Source organism: Setaria italica, chromosome VI, assembly GCF_000263155.2.
Source record: "Setaria italica strain Yugu1 chromosome VI, Setaria_italica_v2.0, whole genome shotgun sequence".
NCBI classification, from domain to species: domain Eukaryota; kingdom Viridiplantae; phylum Streptophyta; class Magnoliopsida; order Poales; family Poaceae; genus Setaria; species Setaria italica.
In genome coordinates, this window is record NC_028455.1 from 35,193,035 (window position 1) to 35,213,562 (window position 20,528).

Sequence of the window (20,528 nt, forward strand, 5' to 3'; positions counted from 1 at the left end):
AATTCTCCCTCTCCCCCACCGCACCCCGCTCCTCCCCACCCCACCTCGCCTCCCACATTTTGAAATCTCCTTCCTCCGAGCCACCGCCCCCCTCCGCCGCCCGCCGCCCTCCTTCGCCGCCGCGCTCGCCATGTCGTCGCGGCACGACAAGGAGAAGGCGGTCAACGTGCAGGTCCTCCTCCGCTGCAGGTACGCGCCGCCCCCAACTGCCGTTCCCCTCCCCCCTCTCTTCTCTTCGCGCGCCGGCGAGGTGCCAGGTCGCCCCGCCCCAGATCCGCAGCGCTAACCGCACGAGCCCCTCGCTGCAGGCCCTTCAGCGACGACGAACTTAGGAGCAACGCGCCGCAGGTCGTCACCTGCAACGACTACCAGCGGGAGGTCGCCGTCACGCAGACCATCGCCGGCAAGCAGTTCGACCGGGTCTTCACATTCGACAAGGTCTCTGGTGCTCTCTCCGCCCATTTCCGACCCCCATTTCCCGAGATCTGATAGGTTCAATCGCTGGGTTTGTTACCCTCACCCCTTTGCTGGGCTGCACTTGGTTCTGCTGTGATGATGCTGTGGGTAGTGCTGTTTCAGTGTGACGAATTCAAATTTTGAGTGGCTGTTGCGCTGATTGAGTGGTCACTAGGGGTTGATATCTAGGGTAGCTTAATAACTAGAGCTGTTGCTTGCATCCAAACAACCTCAATGTGCAGTGGAATTGCTTAGCTTGTGAATTCGATCAGTTACATTTCACTATAGACATCTGGAGCACTACTGATATACTCTTATTTAATTCTGCTAGTCTAAGTGGTCTACGCTAAAAGTTAGTGCTAGTGCAAGTGGCCACGGACTTTATTTTGTTTCAGGTTCGGTTTCCAGGTGCAGAGTTGTAACATGCAGTACCCTTTTTTCCCAGGTTTTTGGACCGACAGCAAAGCAGCAGGACTTGTATGACCAGGCGATTATTCCTATTGTCCATGAGGTCTTGGAGGGATTCAACTGCACCATATTTGCGTATGGCCAGACGGGCACAGGAAAAACTTATACCATGGAAGGAGAGTGCAGGAGAGCCAAGGCAAGTCTACACTGCTGAAGCTCCATTTCATTACCATATATTCGTAGGTTGCCTTCAAGTTTTTCAGGAAAGCCAGTGCACTTATGGCTTCTTGTCTTTGAATGTTGCAGAGCGGACCAAAGGGTCAGTTGCCTGCAGATGCTGGAGTCATACCTAGGGCAGTGAAGCAGATCTTTGATACCCTGGAGAGGCAGAATACTGAGTACAGTGTTAAGGTCACGTTCCTGGAGCTGTACAATGAGGAAATCACAGATCTTCTTGCACCCGAGGAGATATTATCTAAGGTTGCTCTTGAAGATAGACAGAAGAAAACCTTACCTCTTATGGAGGATGGGAAGGGTGGAGTGCTTGTTAGAGGTCTTGAGGAAGAAATAGTCACGAATGCGAATGAAATATTCTCTTTGTTGGAAAGAGGATCTGCAAAACGTCGCACAGCAGAGACACTTTTGAATAAACAATCTAGGTTAATCTCATTCACTGTCTTCTTTTCAAATGTACTGCTAAGACATACTTAAGTGCTCATTACCATTCCTAACATTTCAGTCGGTCGCACTCCCTTTTCTCAATCACTATTCATATAAAAGAGTCAACCCCTGAAGGAGAAGAACTGATAAAGTGCGGGAAGTTAAATCTAGTTGACTTGGCTGGTTCTGAGAACATCTCTCGTTCTGGAGCCAGAGAGGTATTGTATAGTATAACTAGATCGAGTGCTGCTGTTTCATACCTTCATCTATAAGTATCAATTCTATAGCATTCTAAAGTAAGAAATTTCCTCTTGATTATAGGGCCGTGCAAGGGAGGCTGGTGAAATTAATAAAAGCTTGCTTACTTTAGGCCGTGTGATCACGGCGTTGGTAGAGCACCTAGGACATGTTCCTTACAGGTAAGCAGCATCAGTTAATCATGTTATTGTGTCTACAGTAATTGCTCTTTGTTAACATGTCTGAAATTTTCTTGTCTTTCAGGGACAGTAAACTCACAAGGTTGCTACGCGATTCATTAGGAGGAAGAACAAAGACTTGCATTATTGCAACTGTTTCACCCTCTGTGCATTGCCTTGAAGAAACTTTGAGTACATTAGACTATGCACACCGGGCGAAGAGTATCAAGAACAGGCCTGAGGTTATTTGGCTTCACTTTCTCTGATTTACAGTCAATGTGTTCATGATTTCTGTTATAGTTTTGTGTACAATGTAAATCTTTTTATCCTTATTCTGCTAGAGACTAGAGAAATGTTTTTATGGATGTTTTCTTAAAGCCATGATTGAGAAGGCAAATGGCAGATCAAACTTGTAGGCATATTGGATGGAAGTTTTGTGTTGGGATACATATAGAATGGGCTTTACCATGTGAATTTAAAGATAATAATGTCCAGAAAAAAGAGAAAACATATATTCAGTTTCACTCTTTATTTGCTTATCCAGCCAACTATTCAGCCCTTCTTTTAGTAGTTATGCTGTTGCAGCTACATTAGGTGATCTTCTCGAGTGAAAACTGTGTCCATAGGCTTGTGGTATAGAATGTTAGGCATGAACTGTAGCTGTTGTAGTCTTGACCAGGCCAGTAATTTGTCTGCTTGTGTAGTTTAAACAAAATGTGCTGCTCTCTAATATTTGTTCTTGTTCCTAACTTTTGATCTATCTATTTGTTTCTGCATTATTGTCATCTTATTTAATACTAGCATCGCACACTGATTTACTAGTGGATGCGTTTGTGGCATGTGTTATAAAAGAACGGCTTTCTCAACATGGTATCCAATGGGTAGTTCAGATAGAAATTTGCCAGCGTTATTCTAAAAGGATCCAAAGCCCAAAAACTCTCTTTTGGCAAAGCTCAATGCTGCGGGTATCCTTGTTGACATGGGATAAGCTTCTTATATCTTTCTATATTGCAGGTCAATCAGAAAATGATGAAATCAACATTAATCAAAGATCTTTATGGCGAAATTGACCGACTTAAAGCAGGTTAGCAGTCTCACAATCATTGCATCTCATCAGGATGGTGACATGATAGCCTCACCATACCTTGTCTACTTCCCAGAGGTATATGCTGCTAGAGAAAAAGTCGGAGTGTACATTCCCAAAGATAGATATCAACAGGAGGAAAATGAGCGAAAGGTAGTGTTCAACTTAGCATGAAGTTTTAAAGCTATCTGCATATGAAACAAATTTTTAACCCTTGAAATGACTTATTCTTTCTAATATTTCCTTATCAAGGCAATGGCTGATCAGATTGAACAAATGAATGCTTCTTTGGAAGCAAATCAGAAGCTAATTAGCGATCTGCAACAGAAGTATGATTCTGAGCTTCAACATTCTGCTGATTTGAGCAAAAAGCTTGAAGTGACAGAGGTGAGTTGAATTTCCTTTATTCTGGTTACTTTAGGGTTACTTCAACTATATTCTTATAGCTTTGTACTGTGATAGAAATGTCTGGACCACACAAGCAACCTACTCTCTACAACAAAAGAAGATCTGAAACAAGCACAATATAATCTGAGGGAGAAAGACTTCATAATTTCAGAGCAGAAAAAAGCAGGTATCATTTTATATACATTGTCCATTCCAGAAATCCATTTAGTCGACGGCTGTAGGTTTTAACATTGACCTATCTCGTTCTTTTGACAGAAAATGCTTTAACACATCAAGCTTGTGTTCTGAGATCAGATCTGGAAAAATTTAGTCGTGATAATGCTTCACTCTATTCAAAAATTGGTAAGCGTTTTGGACCATCTCTGTTAGTCTTTCTTAACATTGTCATTTGTACTAACATGATATTTATTATGGTGACATAGCTAGGGGGGACAAGCTAAGTGCCACAAACAGGTCAGTTGTGAATACATTCCAAACTGACCTTGCTTCGAAGTTGGATGTTCTATCCAGTACGCTTAATGCATCCATAGACCAACAAAACAAGCACCTAAAGTCCGTGGAGGACTTGTGTCAATCTTGTGTTGATTCCCATGACAAGGTACATATTATTGAATATTGAGTTGGTGTGCCCAATTCTGGACCAAATTACCTCACTCCATGACTTCATATTGTATGTTAACTATGATTGTTTGAACATTTGAAGGCCACTTCTGAGCTGAAAAAGAAGATTTTGGCTTCAAAATCATTATACTTGTCGCATATGGAAGCCTTCCAAAATGTTGTGCTACTACATAAAGCAAGTGCAAATGCCACACTTGAGGATATATCATCACTGTCTGCTGCAAGCTGCTGTAGTCTTGACCAGGCAAGTAATTTGGTTGCATGTTTGGCTTAAACAAAATGTACTGCCCTCTAGTATTTGGTCGTAACCTTTGCTTAACCTGTTCTCGTGGCAATATCCTTGCTCACAGCTACTAGCTTGTGTGGAGGGAGAGGCAGAAAATATATTTAGTGATATCCAGAACTTGTTGACCACCCACCGAAGTGAACTGACACACTTCACTCGAGAATTAAGGGAGGTCAGTTATAATCTCTGTTGGTTTCACACTTCACTGCAGATATTTAACATTTTTAACTATGACCAGCTCTTACTCGGAGTTTGCTCCTGCTGTTTGTAGAGTTTCCTAATTAGCTTGGACAGGACAAAAGATATGTCTACCTTTATTATTGGGCTATTCAACAAATATGTTGAGGAAACCTCAAAGTTGCATAGCCACTCAAACAACACTCATGAAGCACAAATGAAAAGCATTGAAGATTTTCAGATGGCTTACGAGGTGAGACATCGATCCTTCTTTTCACTCACTGGCAAAATTTGGTTGGTGTATATCTAATACCATCGCTGCTGCAGGAACAATCAAAATCAGAGGAACAGAAGCTTCTGGCTGACATAAGCAGCTTAGTGTCTAAACACATTACTCGACAAAAAGAGCTGGTGTGTGCATGCTCATGATTTTATTCTTGCATTCATTTTGTTAATATTGGTGGAAAAAAAAATCTTGGGGCCTAGTATCTAGGGTCACTATATTATAGGAACCTGATGCATGTTTTGCTTCAGGTTGGTGTTAGGTTGAATTCTCTGGGTGATGCTGCCCGTGGAAACAAGGCATTTTTAGATGAACACACATCAGCCATGGAGTGCGTCACAAAAGATGCCAAGAGGAAGTGGGAGATATTTGCAGAGCAGGCGGAGAATGACTGCAAAGTTGGCTCCAGCTCTTCTGCAGCTAAGCATTGTCGCATGGAAACCATGCTGCAGGAGTGGTATGTCTGAACAATCACATAGAGCTTTTTGTTCATTCTCTCATCCATGAAAATTGGATTATCTGAACAATCTTTTGCACTTTGATGTACCCAGCGCGTGCACTGTTGACTCTGCTGTTCAGCAATGGAAGAAGTCACATGCTGCTGTTAACGATCTCAGCAAAAAACACGTCGCTGAAGTTGAAGTGCTTGTCAGGCAAGCAGATTATTCCTGTTTACCTTCAATTCTTAATGTGCCAAGCCAAAAAATTCATTTAGCACTTGTTGATAATCACTACTTCCTTCATGATTTGTATTCCAACACATAATCTCAGAACATAAGGATGACCTTCTCAATAAAATGACTTTGTATCGTAGCAGATAAGCAGGCAAGATGCAGTAGCAGTAGGCGAGCATTACCTCTGTTTTCAAAACTATGTACTGGCCTTAAATATAGCTTGGCTGTTGTTGATTTTTCAGGATGGCAGTTGAGAACAATGAGCAACATGAAGTGGAGATTGCATCATCTCGAACCATGGCTGAAGAACATGCATCCAATAGCAGCAAGGACATAACCCAGGACATTGACAGTACTTTTCTTGTCACTCAATCTGATAATCTTACTCACACTCCTAGAGTTTCCCTATCCGATCTGGAAGTCTCAACACGTCAATTTGCTTCAGATCTCCTGGACGAGGCACGCAATTCAAGTTTGAGAGTAGTGTCAACGGTGGAGGCTCACTTAGCAGAGCTGCAACAGCTGCAAGAGAACCACTCTGGCCAGGCTGCCAGCATCAACACGCACGCTGACAAGGCTTTCCAAAGCAGCTACAAGGTGAGACTGAGATCTGTTGAAACATCAGTGACTCCTTGTGCGTTGCATTTACAATTGACATCTCGTCTGAACCAACTACAAATGCTGCTGTTGCAGGACTACGAGCCGACTGGTGTGACTCCAGTTAGGTCTGAGCCAAGCGTGCCAAGCAAAGGCGCGATCGAGTCGCTGCGGGCGATGCCCATGGAGACCCTAGCGAACGAGTTCCGCGAGAACCACCCGTACGAATCGAGCAAAGAGCCCAAGCCGTCGCTCATCCCTCGTTCGCCGCTCGCGACAATCAACTGAGAAGACGGAAGCCACCACCACATCCCTGTGTGCAGTGTAACGTAATCTTATTTGTAGGGAGGGCATCAATTTGCCGGTATTGGTGTCCTTGTGCTAGGTTAACTTGTGGGGTGTGAGCTGCCTTAGCTTTCCCCCGGTGCATTTCTCCTTTCCCCATTCATCATCTGTATCATCGTGTTGTGTGATACTGTTACTGTGGATAATCAGAAATTTGCCAAAATTTCTTTGAATCGCATTGGAATCTGAATGTTGCATTGCGTTGTGCAAGCAATTGCCGAGGTTTTTGAGCATGGCACAAATAAGCGACAGCGTTTCTTACTAGAGATGATTTTGGGTACAGAATCTACTACTAGTAAGTAAAATTCAGGCGAGGTAGAGCTGCATCTCCGAGCGGTTCTCCTGCTCGACCACCTCGAGGAAGACGGGGTCGACGGTGATGTGGCTGTCGATGCGGACGGAGAAGGGGCGGGACCAGAGGAGCACGGCCGCCTCGCCGGCGATCTCGACGGCGGCGTCGAGCTCCATGTGGCGGCGCGCGACGTCGGAGAGGATGGAGCGCGCGCGGTGCGCGAGCTCGACGCCGTCGAGGCGCGCCGGGAGGTGGAGCAGGCGGCAGGAGGTGGCGGGCTGCCCGCCGGCGTCGAGGTGCGCCGTGCCGAGGTGCGCGCCGCCGTAGGTGATGGAGACGGTGGAGGGCCCGTAGCGCACGGGCACCACGTTGGGGTTGGTGGCGTGCACGGTGAGGGTGAGCCCGATGTCCAGCGCGGCCGGCGCCCGGAAGTGGAAGGTGGACAGGCTGATGGAGATGAGCTCGAACCGTGGGTCACGCGGCCGGCACAGCACCAGCGCCGTCGCGGCGGCCGTCGTCGCCGCGCCGGCCAGCGCCGAGCCCCAGCTCCACCGCCGCCGCGACGGCGGTGGGGACGACGCGCTGCCCATGGCCACTGGAGGGTTTCTTCTGCTGTGCCTGTGTGTAGGCGAGGCTTTGGTGACGGCGACCTGATCCAGACTGGATGGTTCACGTCAGGATCACGCTTTATCAGTGACGTTGGTTTGTGAACCAATGGTTCCATTTGCCTCTCTCCGAGTCCAAGGGTTGATGAATCACTGTTTCTCCGGACTGTAACCGGCTAGCCTCTTCCTTACCCATTCGTTCTAAAAAACCACAGCACAACCCTGTTTCTTGGAAAGCAACATCACTCACAATCTCTTTCTTTTATTTTATTGACATGAAGAACATACAAACTTGCAATATAACTTTACAGTTCAACCTCGGTCTACATAAAATCAGCTGTGCACCATTCAGAATTTGAGGTTCACTATTTCTTTTCTATTTTTGTAAACTGTAAAGAGAAAAATTTAGACGGTCTACACAAGATTACATATGAGCACTTGAGCTATGGCAGGTACTGGCACTATGAGCTTGGATAAAGGGCATATGTTGCCTTCAGGTACTCTATGATTTCAGCGCTTTCGAACATCTTGACTCCGGTATTTGGATCTTCGATGTAAGGCGCCTGCCAAGGCAGTAATACATACATATATCACACACTAGGCATCCAAATGAAGAATGTTCAGCGTTTGAGTGATCAACCACAAGGACACAAACCTGGAAAGTTCCCATTTTCTTGAAAAATTCCTGGCGCCTGGGGCTGCCACGAGCGCAGCTGCAAGGATGATTTTCAGTTACTAACACTCTTGTACAGCACAGATATCAACTGAAGGACTATGCAATGCCACTAAGATGCAGTTTGTCACCCTGTTGTTAACCTATGCTAGTACGATTAGCAATTTAGCTGCTTTATGAGAAACACCAAGATCATTTCCAGGTTGTGATGATGGCAGCATATTCACTGACTTATTTATGATTTTTTAGTTTTTGAGTATTTTCAAATACCTGTGTAGCAATGCGGCAGTTCCAACTCAACGAGGGTCTCCCGTACTAATTTGCAGAACGGAGATCCCTAAGAAAATAGATCATCAGCCATGCAGACTCCAGAACTGGCACTATGCCGCAATAAATAGCGACAACGATTGTATATTATGAATAAGAAAATGTGCTAAAGATTCAGACCTCATATGCCCATATCTCTATCGGCTGAGGTGGAACTTTTGAAGCAGTATACGAATTTCCCTGTTAAGCAATGACAGGTCAGCCCTTGGTTTGAGCAAAGCATTCAAGGGAAAACATGCAATGAACTTGGTTATATTGTTTATTCACAATGTACCTTTCCGATACGACCAAGCATAGCAAGCCCTGCCGTGATTGCCTACAAAACAGAGTTCAAAGTTCTAAGGCTTCGCAAAAGAAAAAGATCTAAGAACTGCACAACTGATCGCTGACAGGTAATAAACCATTCTACTCATCGAATATGCAAATACTGAAGCATATAGAAAGGTAAAAGTAAACACGTCATATATTCCTGGATAATTGGGCGCTATTAAACCATGTAATTTCTTCTTGGATAATTGGACATATACTTTTGGACCAATGGGTGTACTTAGCTAAGACATATCATATACTTTTGGATTATTGGTCACATAGTTACTTACTGTCAGTAGACCGAGTTTTAGCATAATTGGAACAGTTCCATCACCTGAAAAAACAAGCAGAAGTGAAGGAGCTAATGAGAACAACCCTGCAAGGCAATACTAAACAGAAATATGTCGAATACACACCATATGTATCAGCCAGGTATTGTATGATGTCGTCCGATTCATACATGGCGACCCTTGTATTTGGATCCACCTGCAATAGACGTGTATCTTATATAACTATAAGCACTGAACTGATTTTGCTTTGACCAGATAACTTTATTTTTTTAATTTCTTGGAAAATGTCAGAAGAACACCCTGTTCTCCTCAACGAAGGAAATATAGCACAGATGACAGTAGCACATTAACTCAGTCTGACAGTAACTCATCTCATCAAGGACTCAAAAGCCTATACACAATGGAATATTTCAAAAATGTAGAAGCGGGCGCAGTAGCAATAGAATATGTAAGTGCTCACGCACCACTGAGTATCAGAAGTCATATAGGATGGCGGCATACCATGTAAGGAAATTGTTTCTTTCCACCCATCTCGAGGACTTTCGGACGGAATGTTGGGCCTTTTTGAGGACAGGGATAGAACAATACATCCAGGTCCAAGACAGATACCATTTCCCTGACCTGCAAAATTTTTCATGGTGAATGCAAACAGCAAAATTGTTCACATACATGAAGAATGACAGCTGAAAAAAATGCAGATGCAGGAGATTGGAAATATTCACCTTTCGACAAAACGGACAACTGAAAATTTGGAAGAGAACACCAAGAATTGAAGAAAAGGAACAAGTCAGCACGAAGGAGATGGATAGGAGGCAGAAGGATATAAATATATATCTTTTTTCTCAACAGTCAACAGAATGGAAAGCCGTACCCTTCAAATTCATAAATCTCGATAGGCTTTTCTGGGCGTTTGCACTGTCCTATCTTTGATTCCTCCTTCACCTTCCAAGCTAGAACAAGAAACACGTTGTTGCACAGTACTTTATAATTGCTTATTAATAAGTAAACTTTATAGAACTACCGTGTCCTAGATAACTGTAGTGTGTTATTGTGCGTCATGTCCATGGTATATATGGTCATAGCGAAAAGCGAAAGAAATCTGAGCAAATGGAATTCACCTCCCAATTCCAGAGCATACTGGTCTGATGGTATCTCTGAGGGAGAAACAAGTGATGGCGAGTACCTGCCCATTGAATTGAAGCGAGCCGATAGGCGCATAGGGAATTATCATGAAATGAGGACGGTAGGCGAGAGAAAACGAAGGCGCGTCGCGTACCCGAGGACGAAGACGCCGGTGCCGAGGCGGAGAGGGATGGCGAGCGAGGCGCCGAGGACACCGCCCTGCTGGCCCTCCCTGACGGCGAACTTCTTGGGCTCGGGCGGCTTGAACCCCGGAGGCGGCTTGAACTCCGGCGGCTGCGGCGGGTCGGGGGAGGATGTGGAGGCGGCTGCGGCGGTGGTGTCCGGCTGGGCCCTGACCGCGACGAGGGAGGCGGCCCTGGCGCGCGCTGTGGCGGCGGCACTCGGGGCGGCGACGCGGCACGGGAGGAGGAGAGGCGCGCGGTGCAGCGCGGCGGGAGGAGCCATGGATTGCATTGGTGGAGCGCGACGGCGACTGGCGCGGAGGCGTGGGAATTTCTGTGGCGCCTGCGCGGCGAGACGGAAGCGATTGGTGGTGGAGCCGCTGCCTAGCTGGAGTGAAGTGAGCTGGAGCACTGGAGTGGCCGAGTGGGTGGTCCACTCGATCCCTCGTGCGATCCGCGCCGCGGAGATGAGATCGGACGGGCGGGAGCAGATCCGAGACACTAGGGGTTTGATTGGTTGCCTTCCCTGGGCTCGCACAAGGGACCAGGCTGGTCGGAGCCGTTCAGCTTGTGAAACCATGCACGTACACAGATTTGAAATAACAGATGAAAGATGAGTTTGGTTGGTTGCTTAGATTAAAATAGATACGAAAGTAGATACGAAAGTGGTGAGGTTACCGCTCGCTTGTCCATGAGGCCAACAAGCAACCAGTATTACATACATTTGCAAAGCATGAACACAATAATTAATGCCTGGACTAATTTGCATCTAATAATATGATTACATCTTTACAATCTAAACCACCAGGAGAGTCTTCTTTTTTTTGAACATTTTCCATAGACTGCTGCCCTGTAGCCTCCCAGGTGGAGAAAACATAAGAAAATTAACAATAAAAATGGTAAATAGGCAGCAAGTAAAATGAAAACGGATGATCAATTAATAATTGAAAGAAGTCCACATGTCATCATTGGTAATGCGCATCCACTTTCGCCTCCCGTGCGCTTGCCCTCACGCTCGCCGTCGCATCGCGTGAGTCTGGCTCCGAGGAAACGAAGGTTCTGACTGCACCTCAGGAGTCAGGACTCAGGCTCCATGACCCCTTTTGCACGCAGCGGGCTAGACCCACCACCTAGTCCAGTCCAGGTAACCAATCAGCATGAAGTCGCATGCAGCGAACCAATCACCCGCTAGCCATCTCTAATCTCCACCATTGCCTGCAGTTTCTTGGATGTCTGCCACGCCGACGCCGTGCCCTTGGAACCCTGTCATTTCAGGAAAATGGAAGCTGACGGCAGCGGCGGCGCACCTGGTGCCTCATCTGGTTGGTTCCTTTTCCTACGCGTAGCCCGTACGCGGCTTGGTTGGTTCCTTTCCTTAGCCAGGTTGCTCACGACTTCCGCGTTCCCTTCCCTCCTCTTGCGGCTTCAACGCTTCCATTCCATTTCATCCATGACGCGTCGAGCAGCAGCCAGATAACCAACTCCGCCTCATCTCCAGCACCACCAGAGTATTCTCCTTCACGGCACCCCAAACCACGACAAGCTCACCTCACCACCACACCACCCCACCCGATCCACCTCGTCCTCCTCCTCCTCCCATGGCCGACTACAACCGCTACGGCCACGGCTACAGCCACGCTCCGCCGCCGTCCGCCCCGCCCGCTCCCATGCCCACCACCTCTGCGCCGCCCTCCTCCTCCTCCTCCTACGGTTACGGCTACGGCCAGGGCGGCTACCCGTCCGCCTACCCCCCTCAGCCGGCGGCGGGATTCGGATTCGGCTACGGCCCCGTCCCCGTCGCCTTCCCGCCGGGGACGCACCCGGACGTCGAGCGCGCCTTCCGCGCCGCCGACCGCGACTGCAGCGGCGCCATCGACGAGCACGAGCTGCAGGGGGCGCTCTCCTCCGCCTACCACCGATTCAGCATCCGCACCGTCCGCCTCCTCATGTTCCTCTTCAACGACCCGGCCTCCTCGTCGCCGTCACGGATGGGTAAGGCCATCCTCCTCCTCCACTCCTCAATACTTCTTGATTACATGGTGCTGCTAGGATTACGAAAATACTAAGATTCTGATTCCCAATACTGCCACCGATACCTGTTATATAGTATAAAAGTGGTTCCTTTTTTTTTCTTCGGAACTCTTTTTAACTGGAAATTTTCATTCCAATTAACCATAGACAGAAGCCAAATCGTTGGCTACAAAGTCCGTCATACAGATTGGAATACTGTCGACTATGTGATCAGTACACATTTTTTTACCTCTTGCGCCACCTCATTACAGTTTCTTATGATTACTTGGTGTTCAACTGTTTCTGATGAACTGTGTGCTAGCTACCTATTATGGCCGGAAGTGTGTCATTTCTGTCATGAATGCTTCAATTTTGTTCGATTTTGAATAGTTACTTTCACTGGGCAACTTCAATTTGGGTACAAGATTAACCTTACTAGTACATGCGCTCAAACCTGAAATTGTACAATGATAGCTTCCTGTATTGCTGCTTCTTCAGATAATATGAATGCTCAGGGACGCTAAGAAAATACCATGCTCATGGTAGTTTGCTTTACTGTTCCATCCTTTTTAGGCGATTTGTTCTTTTGGATTACTATCCTTCTGTGCCTGCACCAGTTAGAGACTTAGCATTCATCTCTTCCCTTTCTTCAAGACCTCTGCTGCACTTTATTTTCTTCAATGCGACTACGGAATTTCACTTGTCGAAGTGGCATATGCAAGCTACTGATTTCATGCTGCTTCCATGTTGCAGGGCCAGCACAGTTTGTATCCCTCTGGAATTGCCTTGGGCAATGGCGGGTGAGTAATTGCAGAATTTGCACTTCAATTTACAAATGCAATGCACACCTGCTAGAGGTCTCATTGTGGTGTATTCCAATTTTTTATGCTACATTGTTTTTAGATCTACATCACTTATTGTAGCAAATGACATGCATAAAGTAGCACAGACCGTCAACTTGTCTTTCATTATAGAAGAATCTTATGAATTATCAATCGGAGCTGGCTTGTTATTAAGAAAAGGACAGTTGGAGTGGATACCATGTTTCTGTGTATGCAACAGCTGGAGCTCCAATAAGAAGTCAGAAGGGAAAAATAACATCAGCATCATGCTCTGTTTATTTTTGCACTATCATCTAGCTGTTTTGACCCAAACCTAGTGGATCTTCTTATCAATTTATTTTTCATGCCACCATCCAGGGTATTTTTGACAGATACGATAGGGATCGGAGTGGAAAAATTGACTCCCATGAGTTGACAGAAGCTCTTCGCAGTCTTGGATATGCGGTTCCACCTTCTGTCATCGAGCTTCTTATAGCGAATTACAACAATGGTGTGCCTAGAAATGGTGCACTGGACTTTGACAACTTTGTGGAGTAAGTAATTTGTTGTGAAAAAGAATCTTTCTATTACTTATCCCCGTTTCCTCCTCTGAGCATGTGACCTGACTTGATATCTTACTGCTTTTGTAGATGTGGCATGATTGTGAAGGTATGTTAATTTTTCTTTCTTGCATGCTACAGCCTACGGAGTGAAGCAGTGATTTCAAGTCGTATTTGCTGATATATCGTTTTACGTTCTCATTATGTGCAGGGTTTAACTGAGAAATTCAAGGAGAAGGATACCCGGTACACTGGCTCAGCGACCCTTACATACGATGGATTCTTGTCGATGGTCATCCCCTTTATTGTACCTTAGCCTTCTCTGGTTTCTTTCTTTAGACTCATCAGGCTGCTGTATATTTGTAACTTTCTAGTCATCATGATTGTAGTGGAAATGTTCTCCCCTAGTTTTGTGCATATGGAAATTTTTGTGACTTGTGATTTTTCAAATTGACTTTGGTAGTGCATCCCGTTTGTTTTGGACATCAGAGGGAGAGTTTCATGGAATTTATGTTTTTGATTATTTCTGCGGCTGCAGCAGCGTCCTTGGATCAGAAATTCGTGTGGCAGCACATGCATGCGCACATTCGTTTGACCATACGTGCCAATCCCTTGGACCAGCAGAGTCATCAACAAAAAGCACAAGTGCGAAATCTTTGCTTCTCCCCTTTAGACCTACCCAAGTGTGCCCTTTTAAACAAGACCATGTCACATCATTGTGATAAGTTCATCCTGATCACCACATTTGTGATGAATGGAACTTGGGCCTCGGCTCTTGAACACTAAAATGAAGACTGGCGTTGGGTATTAGTAGAACAAGATGGGGACCCTATATTGAGAAGAAATGAATAAGTGTGAGGAGAGGATACATTAATGACACAAGAAGATTACAATAGGAGATATAGTAATAAGGAAGAACTAACTTTCACAAGGATAGTAGTGAGGAGGGAGGGAGGGAGATCAATTCCGACAAAATAATGGATTAGTTAAGCAAAATTCACTACTTAGTTGGGAGGAGGATAATTTGGAGGGGATCAATTATCTTTCAAAGCTAATTATATGGGGCCGAGCGAGCTACACCGAGCCGAGCCGAGCTCGCTCTCGTTATCCACCCCTTGCAATAGGCATTCCAATTTAAGATTTCAAACATTATTTCATCATTTAAAAGGTCTCACATGTAAAAAGTCGGGCCCATATTAGACTCAATAAGAAAGGAATTCAATGGGACCCACATGTAATGGAGGTTTGAGGGTTCGACGACCTAGTCACTTGTTTTACATAATTAGAACATGTGAAGGGCTGCCCCCCCCCCTTTTTCAAGCTTGAGCTCCTCCATGGGCTCTCGCTACACTTATTATGATGCAAGTTCATCCTGATCATTAGATGCATATTCAATGTTGAATGCTAGCAAATAACGGGCTTGTTCGCTTCAGCTTATAAGCCGACTGAAAAGCTGAAACGGCTGATTTGTTGTGAGAGGAAAACACTGTTTGGTGGTTGATAAACCGGCTGAATAAGCTGAAGCGAACAGGCCCAACATGCTTTATCGCTTGTAAATGCTTGGTGCATATTTATGATGACTAGAACCTATGACTTGGCTCTTGAACTATTTAAAAGAGGTTGGCATTTGGGTGAGCAATGATTAGTGATCATTAATGTTTTCCTATCTTTGTGCATGGGAAAATGTATACTTCCTCCGTCCCAGAATATAACAACGTTTAGACTTTTTCAAAGTTATTTTTTTTCTATTTTGACTATGAATAGCAAAATAATCATAAAAACTAATAATATAAAAATGATGTTAGTAGATTTATCGTGAAACTAACTATTGTAATATGTAATATCGTGAGGCACAAGAGGATTATTATAGGAGACATAGTAATAAGGAAAAAGTTCACTTTCACAAAAATAGTAGTGATGATGGATGGAGGGATATCAATTCCCACCAAAAATGGATTAGTTGGGTAAAAAACCACTAGCTAGTTGGGAGGAGGATAATTTGGAGGGGAGTAATTAATTATCTTTCAAAGATATAGAGTAGTGCTTAATTATATGGGACAAATTTGGCTTATGTATAATCTATTACCAGTATAATGTACGTAGTAAGATTTAGAGATCCTGTGGTTGGCCACCCTGGACATGCCCATCTATGGCTTTACCTCTATATAAACCACACCCACTACAATTGCTCTCCTACTTCAGAAGACCAAGACATAAGTTAGAATACAATCACTAGATTGATTGGTATGAGGAACAACCATTGCGGTGGCTTGGGGTACACGATGGTCTTCTTCGTCGTGTTTCTCGTGTGCATGGACTGGCCTGGAGATGCTACTGCAGTCAACTCCATGTCATTGAGTGGGAGGAAGCTCACTCTGAAATTTTGCACAGTAAACTCTTGTGGCTTCTTCAAAACTTGCTACTGCTGTCAAAACCTAAATCCACATCTTTGTTACAAAACATGGGACGAATGCAAGGCTGCCTGCCCCACATGCAACCCTACATGCCCGCCTGCGCCATCTCCTCAGGTAGCAAACAATTAAGGGGGTTGTAATCCTAAGCATCAAGCATAATAATATAGCTAAATAATTATTGTCACACATCTATCATTGGCTTGTTTTTTTTATATATCTTGCGGACAATAAGATTTTTATTTTGTTTCCTTAATTACTCCTTTTTTTTTCTTGTCTTTGTTTCGTATCCCTTGTGGATTGCGAAACTATATGTGAGTAAGGGATTATGCAATCAGGTTGTTTCCTTCATCGTCCCTTAGCTTCTCCAAGCAATCAGGTTGTTTCAATTCTTCCTTTAGACCAATCAGGCTGTTGTAGATTTGCAACTTTCTAGCCATTATTTTTTCTAGTGGAGACAGATGTTCATTGCCCCCTTGTACTTGATGTACACTCTTGTACTGGACGCACGCCGTGATGCGTCTACCTGTCCGAACAACAGCTTCCAGCCATCCTCACGGCGACGAGCATGATGCCAGGAGGACAAAGACGTAGTGAAGACGAGGACGACTATTGGTCCGTCCGCACTAAGGCCGTTCACCGACAACACGAGCAGAGCCCAGTGGCTAGCGTCACTTCATGCTAACCAATGCATCATGCAAAAAGCAAGCTCATCACCATTCCAGAGCACATTTCTTTTTAATGTAATGGTCTCCATGAAGCTTCAGGCTCCTGCTGTGTATAACTCAAACCATATACGTGACAGCTGAAACGCCACCACGGATTAAGCTGCGGCATAACCTCGAATTTTGGGCACAGATGCTACAAACGACGCTTCAGATTCAACGAAGCCAATTAATCCACAACTCCGACAATTTCAGAACTGATGGCCTGTTTTCAGATAAAACCATGCATACGAAAGCACTCGGTATGCCAATAGCCAATGATATCAAGACTGCAGAGCAGCTAATAAGAGACAAAGGGGTGGCAAAAGAACCATAACACAAGCTGCGACTGCATAATCCCAAAAGGCATTCCTCCACATGTTCTATTAAAGGAAACACTAGATTGGACCAGATACTTCGACATTCTCATTGACAGGCACAAAACTGATGGGTACATATCTAAGTTTAAGACAAGCCCAGTTCGACGTCCTAGTATTTTTTTATCAACTTCACAAGGATCACGGCAAGACTTAGAACACCCTGTACGGCTTCCCCATAGTGCTCTTGATGTACAGGCACCTCACCTGGAAAACATAGATCGCATCATGTTATTATCTGGTATTTCCACTTGCGTTCCAAATTTTTATCTAGAACACGAACAGTTAGGCTATGAACATAATTAGAAACAGATCATCACTCACATTCTGCCAATTCTTCTTCAGAAGGGACACAAGGAAGTTGACGCTCATCTGGATGTTCTGCTGGATCTGCTTCTCCTCCATCGACAGGTTACCAACAGCAACACCCATGCAAAGAACCTTCTTCAGCTGGAACTTGACTGTAGCTTTCGTCTCGTTCACCTTGGATTCAAGAGACTCCTGGTGGGTAACCAGTGTAGGGAACTTGCCTGCAGACATAAGAAGCATGTCACAATCAGCAGGTAGTCCAGGATGACAATACCATTATCAGTAAAAGGATGATAATACATGCCAAAAAAAAGGTACAAAAAGGGGTGCGCAGCACAGTTAACGGGGATACTATAATGAAAGATACTCCTTAGATCTCCACTATTTTGCTATAAAGCGAAACACCAAAGTTAATATTACCATAATGAGATGGCATGGACTTGCAACAGGTGTGTAGCGATTTGATTAATTCTATTTCAGTGCAGCCATACAGGTAAGACAGCATTTTAAAGAACAACAGCTTTCGAAGCACATCATGAATGAATGTTAAAAGCAAAATCATGCAAATCCACATACAGAAAAATGAAACTAGCATTATATCTAACAGATTGGTAGGAACATAGAAATTAGATGAAAGAAACAGTCATGTCAGAAAATGGGGTACTTGCCTGCCTTGTTGAGACCAGGACCAAGGAGACGGGGAATCTGCTTGATGATGGCCTCTGATGCTAAGAAAGCATGGTACTTCTTGGCAAGCTTCTTAACAAGCTTCTTGTTCTTGTTCATCTTCTTCAGAGCCTCAACATCCATGTAGTCAAGTCCAATCTTCTCAGCCTGTGCATAGTAAAAATGGTTAGCACGGCATATTTTCTTTAGAGAAAATAGGGACTGATAATTTATCTAAGGAAGTTTTATACAGTTGGAACAAAGTAAATATAACAATTCAAATGCAATGGAATACAAGACAGCAAGCACATGATATTGGCTACCATCTAATAGTGCACAGTCAAAGAAAGCAAGCAGTTCAAAGTGCGTCATTTTTCAGTTCAGTTTACAATAAGCATGCCCAACATAAATAAGTAGATTACTAAGTAAATTCACCGTATCTTACCTCCTCAACGTGCTGGGCATCACCAAGCATGCACACCTTCATCTTGGGGGCGGGGGATGTGGGGCAGCTTAACGGAGCCACTGAAACGCTTGTCCTTCTGCGGGTCATAAGTTCTTCAGACCAATTCTGAAGCTCAACTGTCTCGGTGAACTTCCTATTCTTCTCCTTGGAATCCCCAACGATCTGGGAGATGGCCTCCTTGAGAACCTCAGATTGCAACTTACTGCAGCAGATTTGAAATAACATAAGTGCACAGAATTTATAATGCGAGGACATTCTTCCTAGCCATGGTCCACAATCCCTCTCTAGCATGATCCAACATTCATAATCCCTTCTAATAAGGAAACTCCAGAGAGCACATACTAAGGGACAGTTAGTCATAACAAAAGCAAAGCAACTTAGTCCTATGTCACATGTAACTTCATTGTACGGATCAAAACATGCTCCAAATTCAATTTTATCCTTAGAGCAACTCCAAGAGGCTGCTAATCTTACCCCCAATACCTTTTTTAGAAAAAAGAGAGAAAAAATGAACTCCAACAATCCACCTAAACCTTCCCCAATTTTTTAGCGACGCTAAAAAACAGCCTGCCACCGCTTATATTTTAGCGTTGGTGTTCCTCCCCCAATCCTGATTCCCGCACGCCCGCGCGTCCCTTCCAATGGGCCCAATACGATGACGTGGCCCGTGTTTGAAATATTGGGGGCTATTTATTAGCGATCTGCTGTGGACTGATATGTTTTTGGGGGAAATTTTTTTTGGGAGAACCCCCAATATATAATTTTGGGGAAGAATTTTTTAGGATACTCTTGGAGTTGCTCTACAATCTCATAACTTCCAATCAAAGCAAGCAGGAAAACAACTATCTAAACAAGACGAGCAAGCCATCTTGTAAAGGAAAATTCCATCTAAACAGATCTCCTAACGTGGAGACAAAAAAATGTAAGAAAGGCAGTTTCATCAAAAGCATTCAAGCACCTCCAAGTTGAACTATTCTCTATAGTTTCAATTATCCCTTTCATTAGGAAGATTTCTAGAAGGCATAACCGACAGAACAGTCCATTATAACACAAGCAAACTAGATGAATCCTATCTGACATGTGGCTTCATTACGTGAAACACCACAAGCACAAGATCCCTGACTCGTACAGACTGAAAAAGTCACGGCTAAATTAAGCACAAACTAACCAAAGCACGTGACACAGGGGGCTCCGAAATTTCACCTCATCCTTAGTCCGATCTCAGAATTTTGAACCAAACAAAGTAAGCAATCAACTACCTAAACAAGCCAGCGATCTCCTAAATGACCATTTCAGGTAAAACAAAATCTCCTAGAGGACCAAACCATAACGTGGCAATCGACAAGACAACGACACTAAAGAGGCATTTCTATCGCAAGTAATCGATGCACAACGCAAGAGATGCGACAAGAGAAATAGAAATCAGCAGTACCTCATGGCTGCAACCGGTCACTCAGCTCCCTGCAGGAAGAACAAAAAAAGAAGACAGAAAGCAGGGTCAGATCCGGTGAAATGGAGGACAAACACGGTATCAAAGCCGAAACGTTGCGAATCGACGCCCGAGCAGGAGAGGGGGCGGCCTCGACGGACGGCTGGATACCTTGTTAGGGTCTGGCGCGCGGCGGGCGACGGAGCGAGCGAGAGGAAGAGAAGCGGAGGGAAGTGGCGGCGCCGGGAGTTATATGAGCGGTGGGAGCGAGACGAACGAAAACCCTAGAGCGAGCTCCCGATGGATGCCGCGTGTCAAGGCGCCAACCGTCGGATGCGGGCGAGGACGCTACAGGCCGTTTGGGCCGCGGGCGGATGAACATGGGCCGTATCTTTGTGGCTTTTCGACAACGGAGCAGAAGGGTAAGGAAGACGGCCCGCCGTCCTGCTTTCTGGGCCTACGACTGTAGGCCCATCCAAAAACTGCAATATCCATGTGCTTTGATGAAGGATTATCCATGGTGAACCCAGACGACCAAGGGTGTTTGGTCCTTGCTAATC

The 20,528-nt window shown here is 45.0% G+C and overlaps 5 protein-coding genes across 6 annotated transcripts; 2 read left to right on the top strand and 3 right to left on the bottom strand.

Moving 5' to 3' along the window:
* LOC101778179 (kinesin-like protein KIN-5C) lies at window positions 1-6,612 on the top strand. The gene is made up of 22 exons (XM_004974145.3): window positions 1-189; window positions 309-438; window positions 902-1,060; window positions 1,171-1,523; window positions 1,604-1,742; window positions 1,846-1,943; window positions 2,026-2,182; window positions 2,955-3,024; window positions 3,101-3,177; window positions 3,277-3,411; window positions 3,487-3,598; window positions 3,688-3,774; window positions 3,855-4,030; window positions 4,136-4,297; window positions 4,404-4,511; window positions 4,611-4,769; window positions 4,844-4,927; window positions 5,051-5,256; window positions 5,351-5,452; window positions 5,716-5,825; window positions 5,919-6,070; window positions 6,167-6,612. The coding sequence occupies exons 1-22, from the start codon at window positions 131-133 to the stop codon at window positions 6,356-6,358; spliced, it is 3,027 nt and encodes a 1,008-aa protein (XP_004974202.1). The 5' UTR covers window positions 1-130; the 3' UTR covers window positions 6,359-6,612.
* A 109-nt stretch (window positions 6,613-6,721) lies between these two features.
* LOC101777766 lies at window positions 6,722-7,297 on the bottom strand. Its single transcript, XM_004974144.4, has one exon. The coding sequence runs from the start codon at window positions 7,295-7,297 to the stop codon at window positions 6,722-6,724; it is 576 nt and encodes a 191-aa protein (XP_004974201.1).
* A 257-nt stretch (window positions 7,298-7,554) lies between these two features.
* Window positions 7,555-10,587, bottom strand: LOC101777086. Of its 2 annotated transcripts, none has more exons than XM_004974142.4 (12): window positions 10,188-10,587; window positions 10,030-10,094; window positions 9,783-9,861; window positions 9,634-9,652; window positions 9,413-9,532; window positions 9,038-9,107; window positions 8,912-8,955; window positions 8,587-8,628; window positions 8,433-8,492; window positions 8,265-8,322; window positions 7,968-8,053; window positions 7,555-7,875 (listed from the first exon to the last, which is right to left on the bottom strand). In XM_004974142.4, the coding sequence occupies exons 1-12, from the start codon at window positions 10,505-10,507 to the stop codon at window positions 7,774-7,776; spliced, it is 1,065 nt and encodes a 354-aa protein (XP_004974199.1). In that variant the 5' UTR covers window positions 10,508-10,587; the 3' UTR covers window positions 7,555-7,773. The 2 variants fall into 2 exon arrangements, with proteins under 2 accessions (XP_004974199.1, XP_004974200.1); XM_004974143.4 differs by having other exon boundaries at window positions 7,968-8,025; window positions 8,256-8,322; window positions 10,188-10,586.
* Window positions 10,588-11,596: 1,009 nt separating this feature from the next.
* Window positions 11,597-14,129, top strand: LOC101776669 (probable calcium-binding protein CML48). Its single transcript, XM_004974141.2, has 5 exons — window positions 11,597-12,207; window positions 12,979-13,025; window positions 13,425-13,600; window positions 13,697-13,715; window positions 13,818-14,129. The coding sequence occupies exons 1-5, from the start codon at window positions 11,814-11,816 to the stop codon at window positions 13,920-13,922; spliced, it is 741 nt and encodes a 246-aa protein (XP_004974198.1). The 5' UTR covers window positions 11,597-11,813; the 3' UTR covers window positions 13,923-14,129.
* A 2,858-nt stretch (window positions 14,130-16,987) lies between these two features.
* On the bottom strand, window positions 16,988-20,246 carry LOC101776271 (60S ribosomal protein L10a). The gene is made up of 6 exons (XM_022827702.1): window positions 20,140-20,246; window positions 19,972-20,000; window positions 18,519-18,741; window positions 18,076-18,241; window positions 17,423-17,628; window positions 16,988-17,305 (listed from the first exon to the last, which is right to left on the bottom strand). Exons 2-6 carry the CDS (start codon window positions 19,974-19,976, stop codon window positions 17,252-17,254), a joined length of 654 nt encoding a protein of 217 aa, XP_022683437.1. The 5' UTR covers window positions 19,977-20,000; window positions 20,140-20,246; the 3' UTR covers window positions 16,988-17,251.
* Window positions 20,247-20,528: the final 282 nt, after the last annotated feature.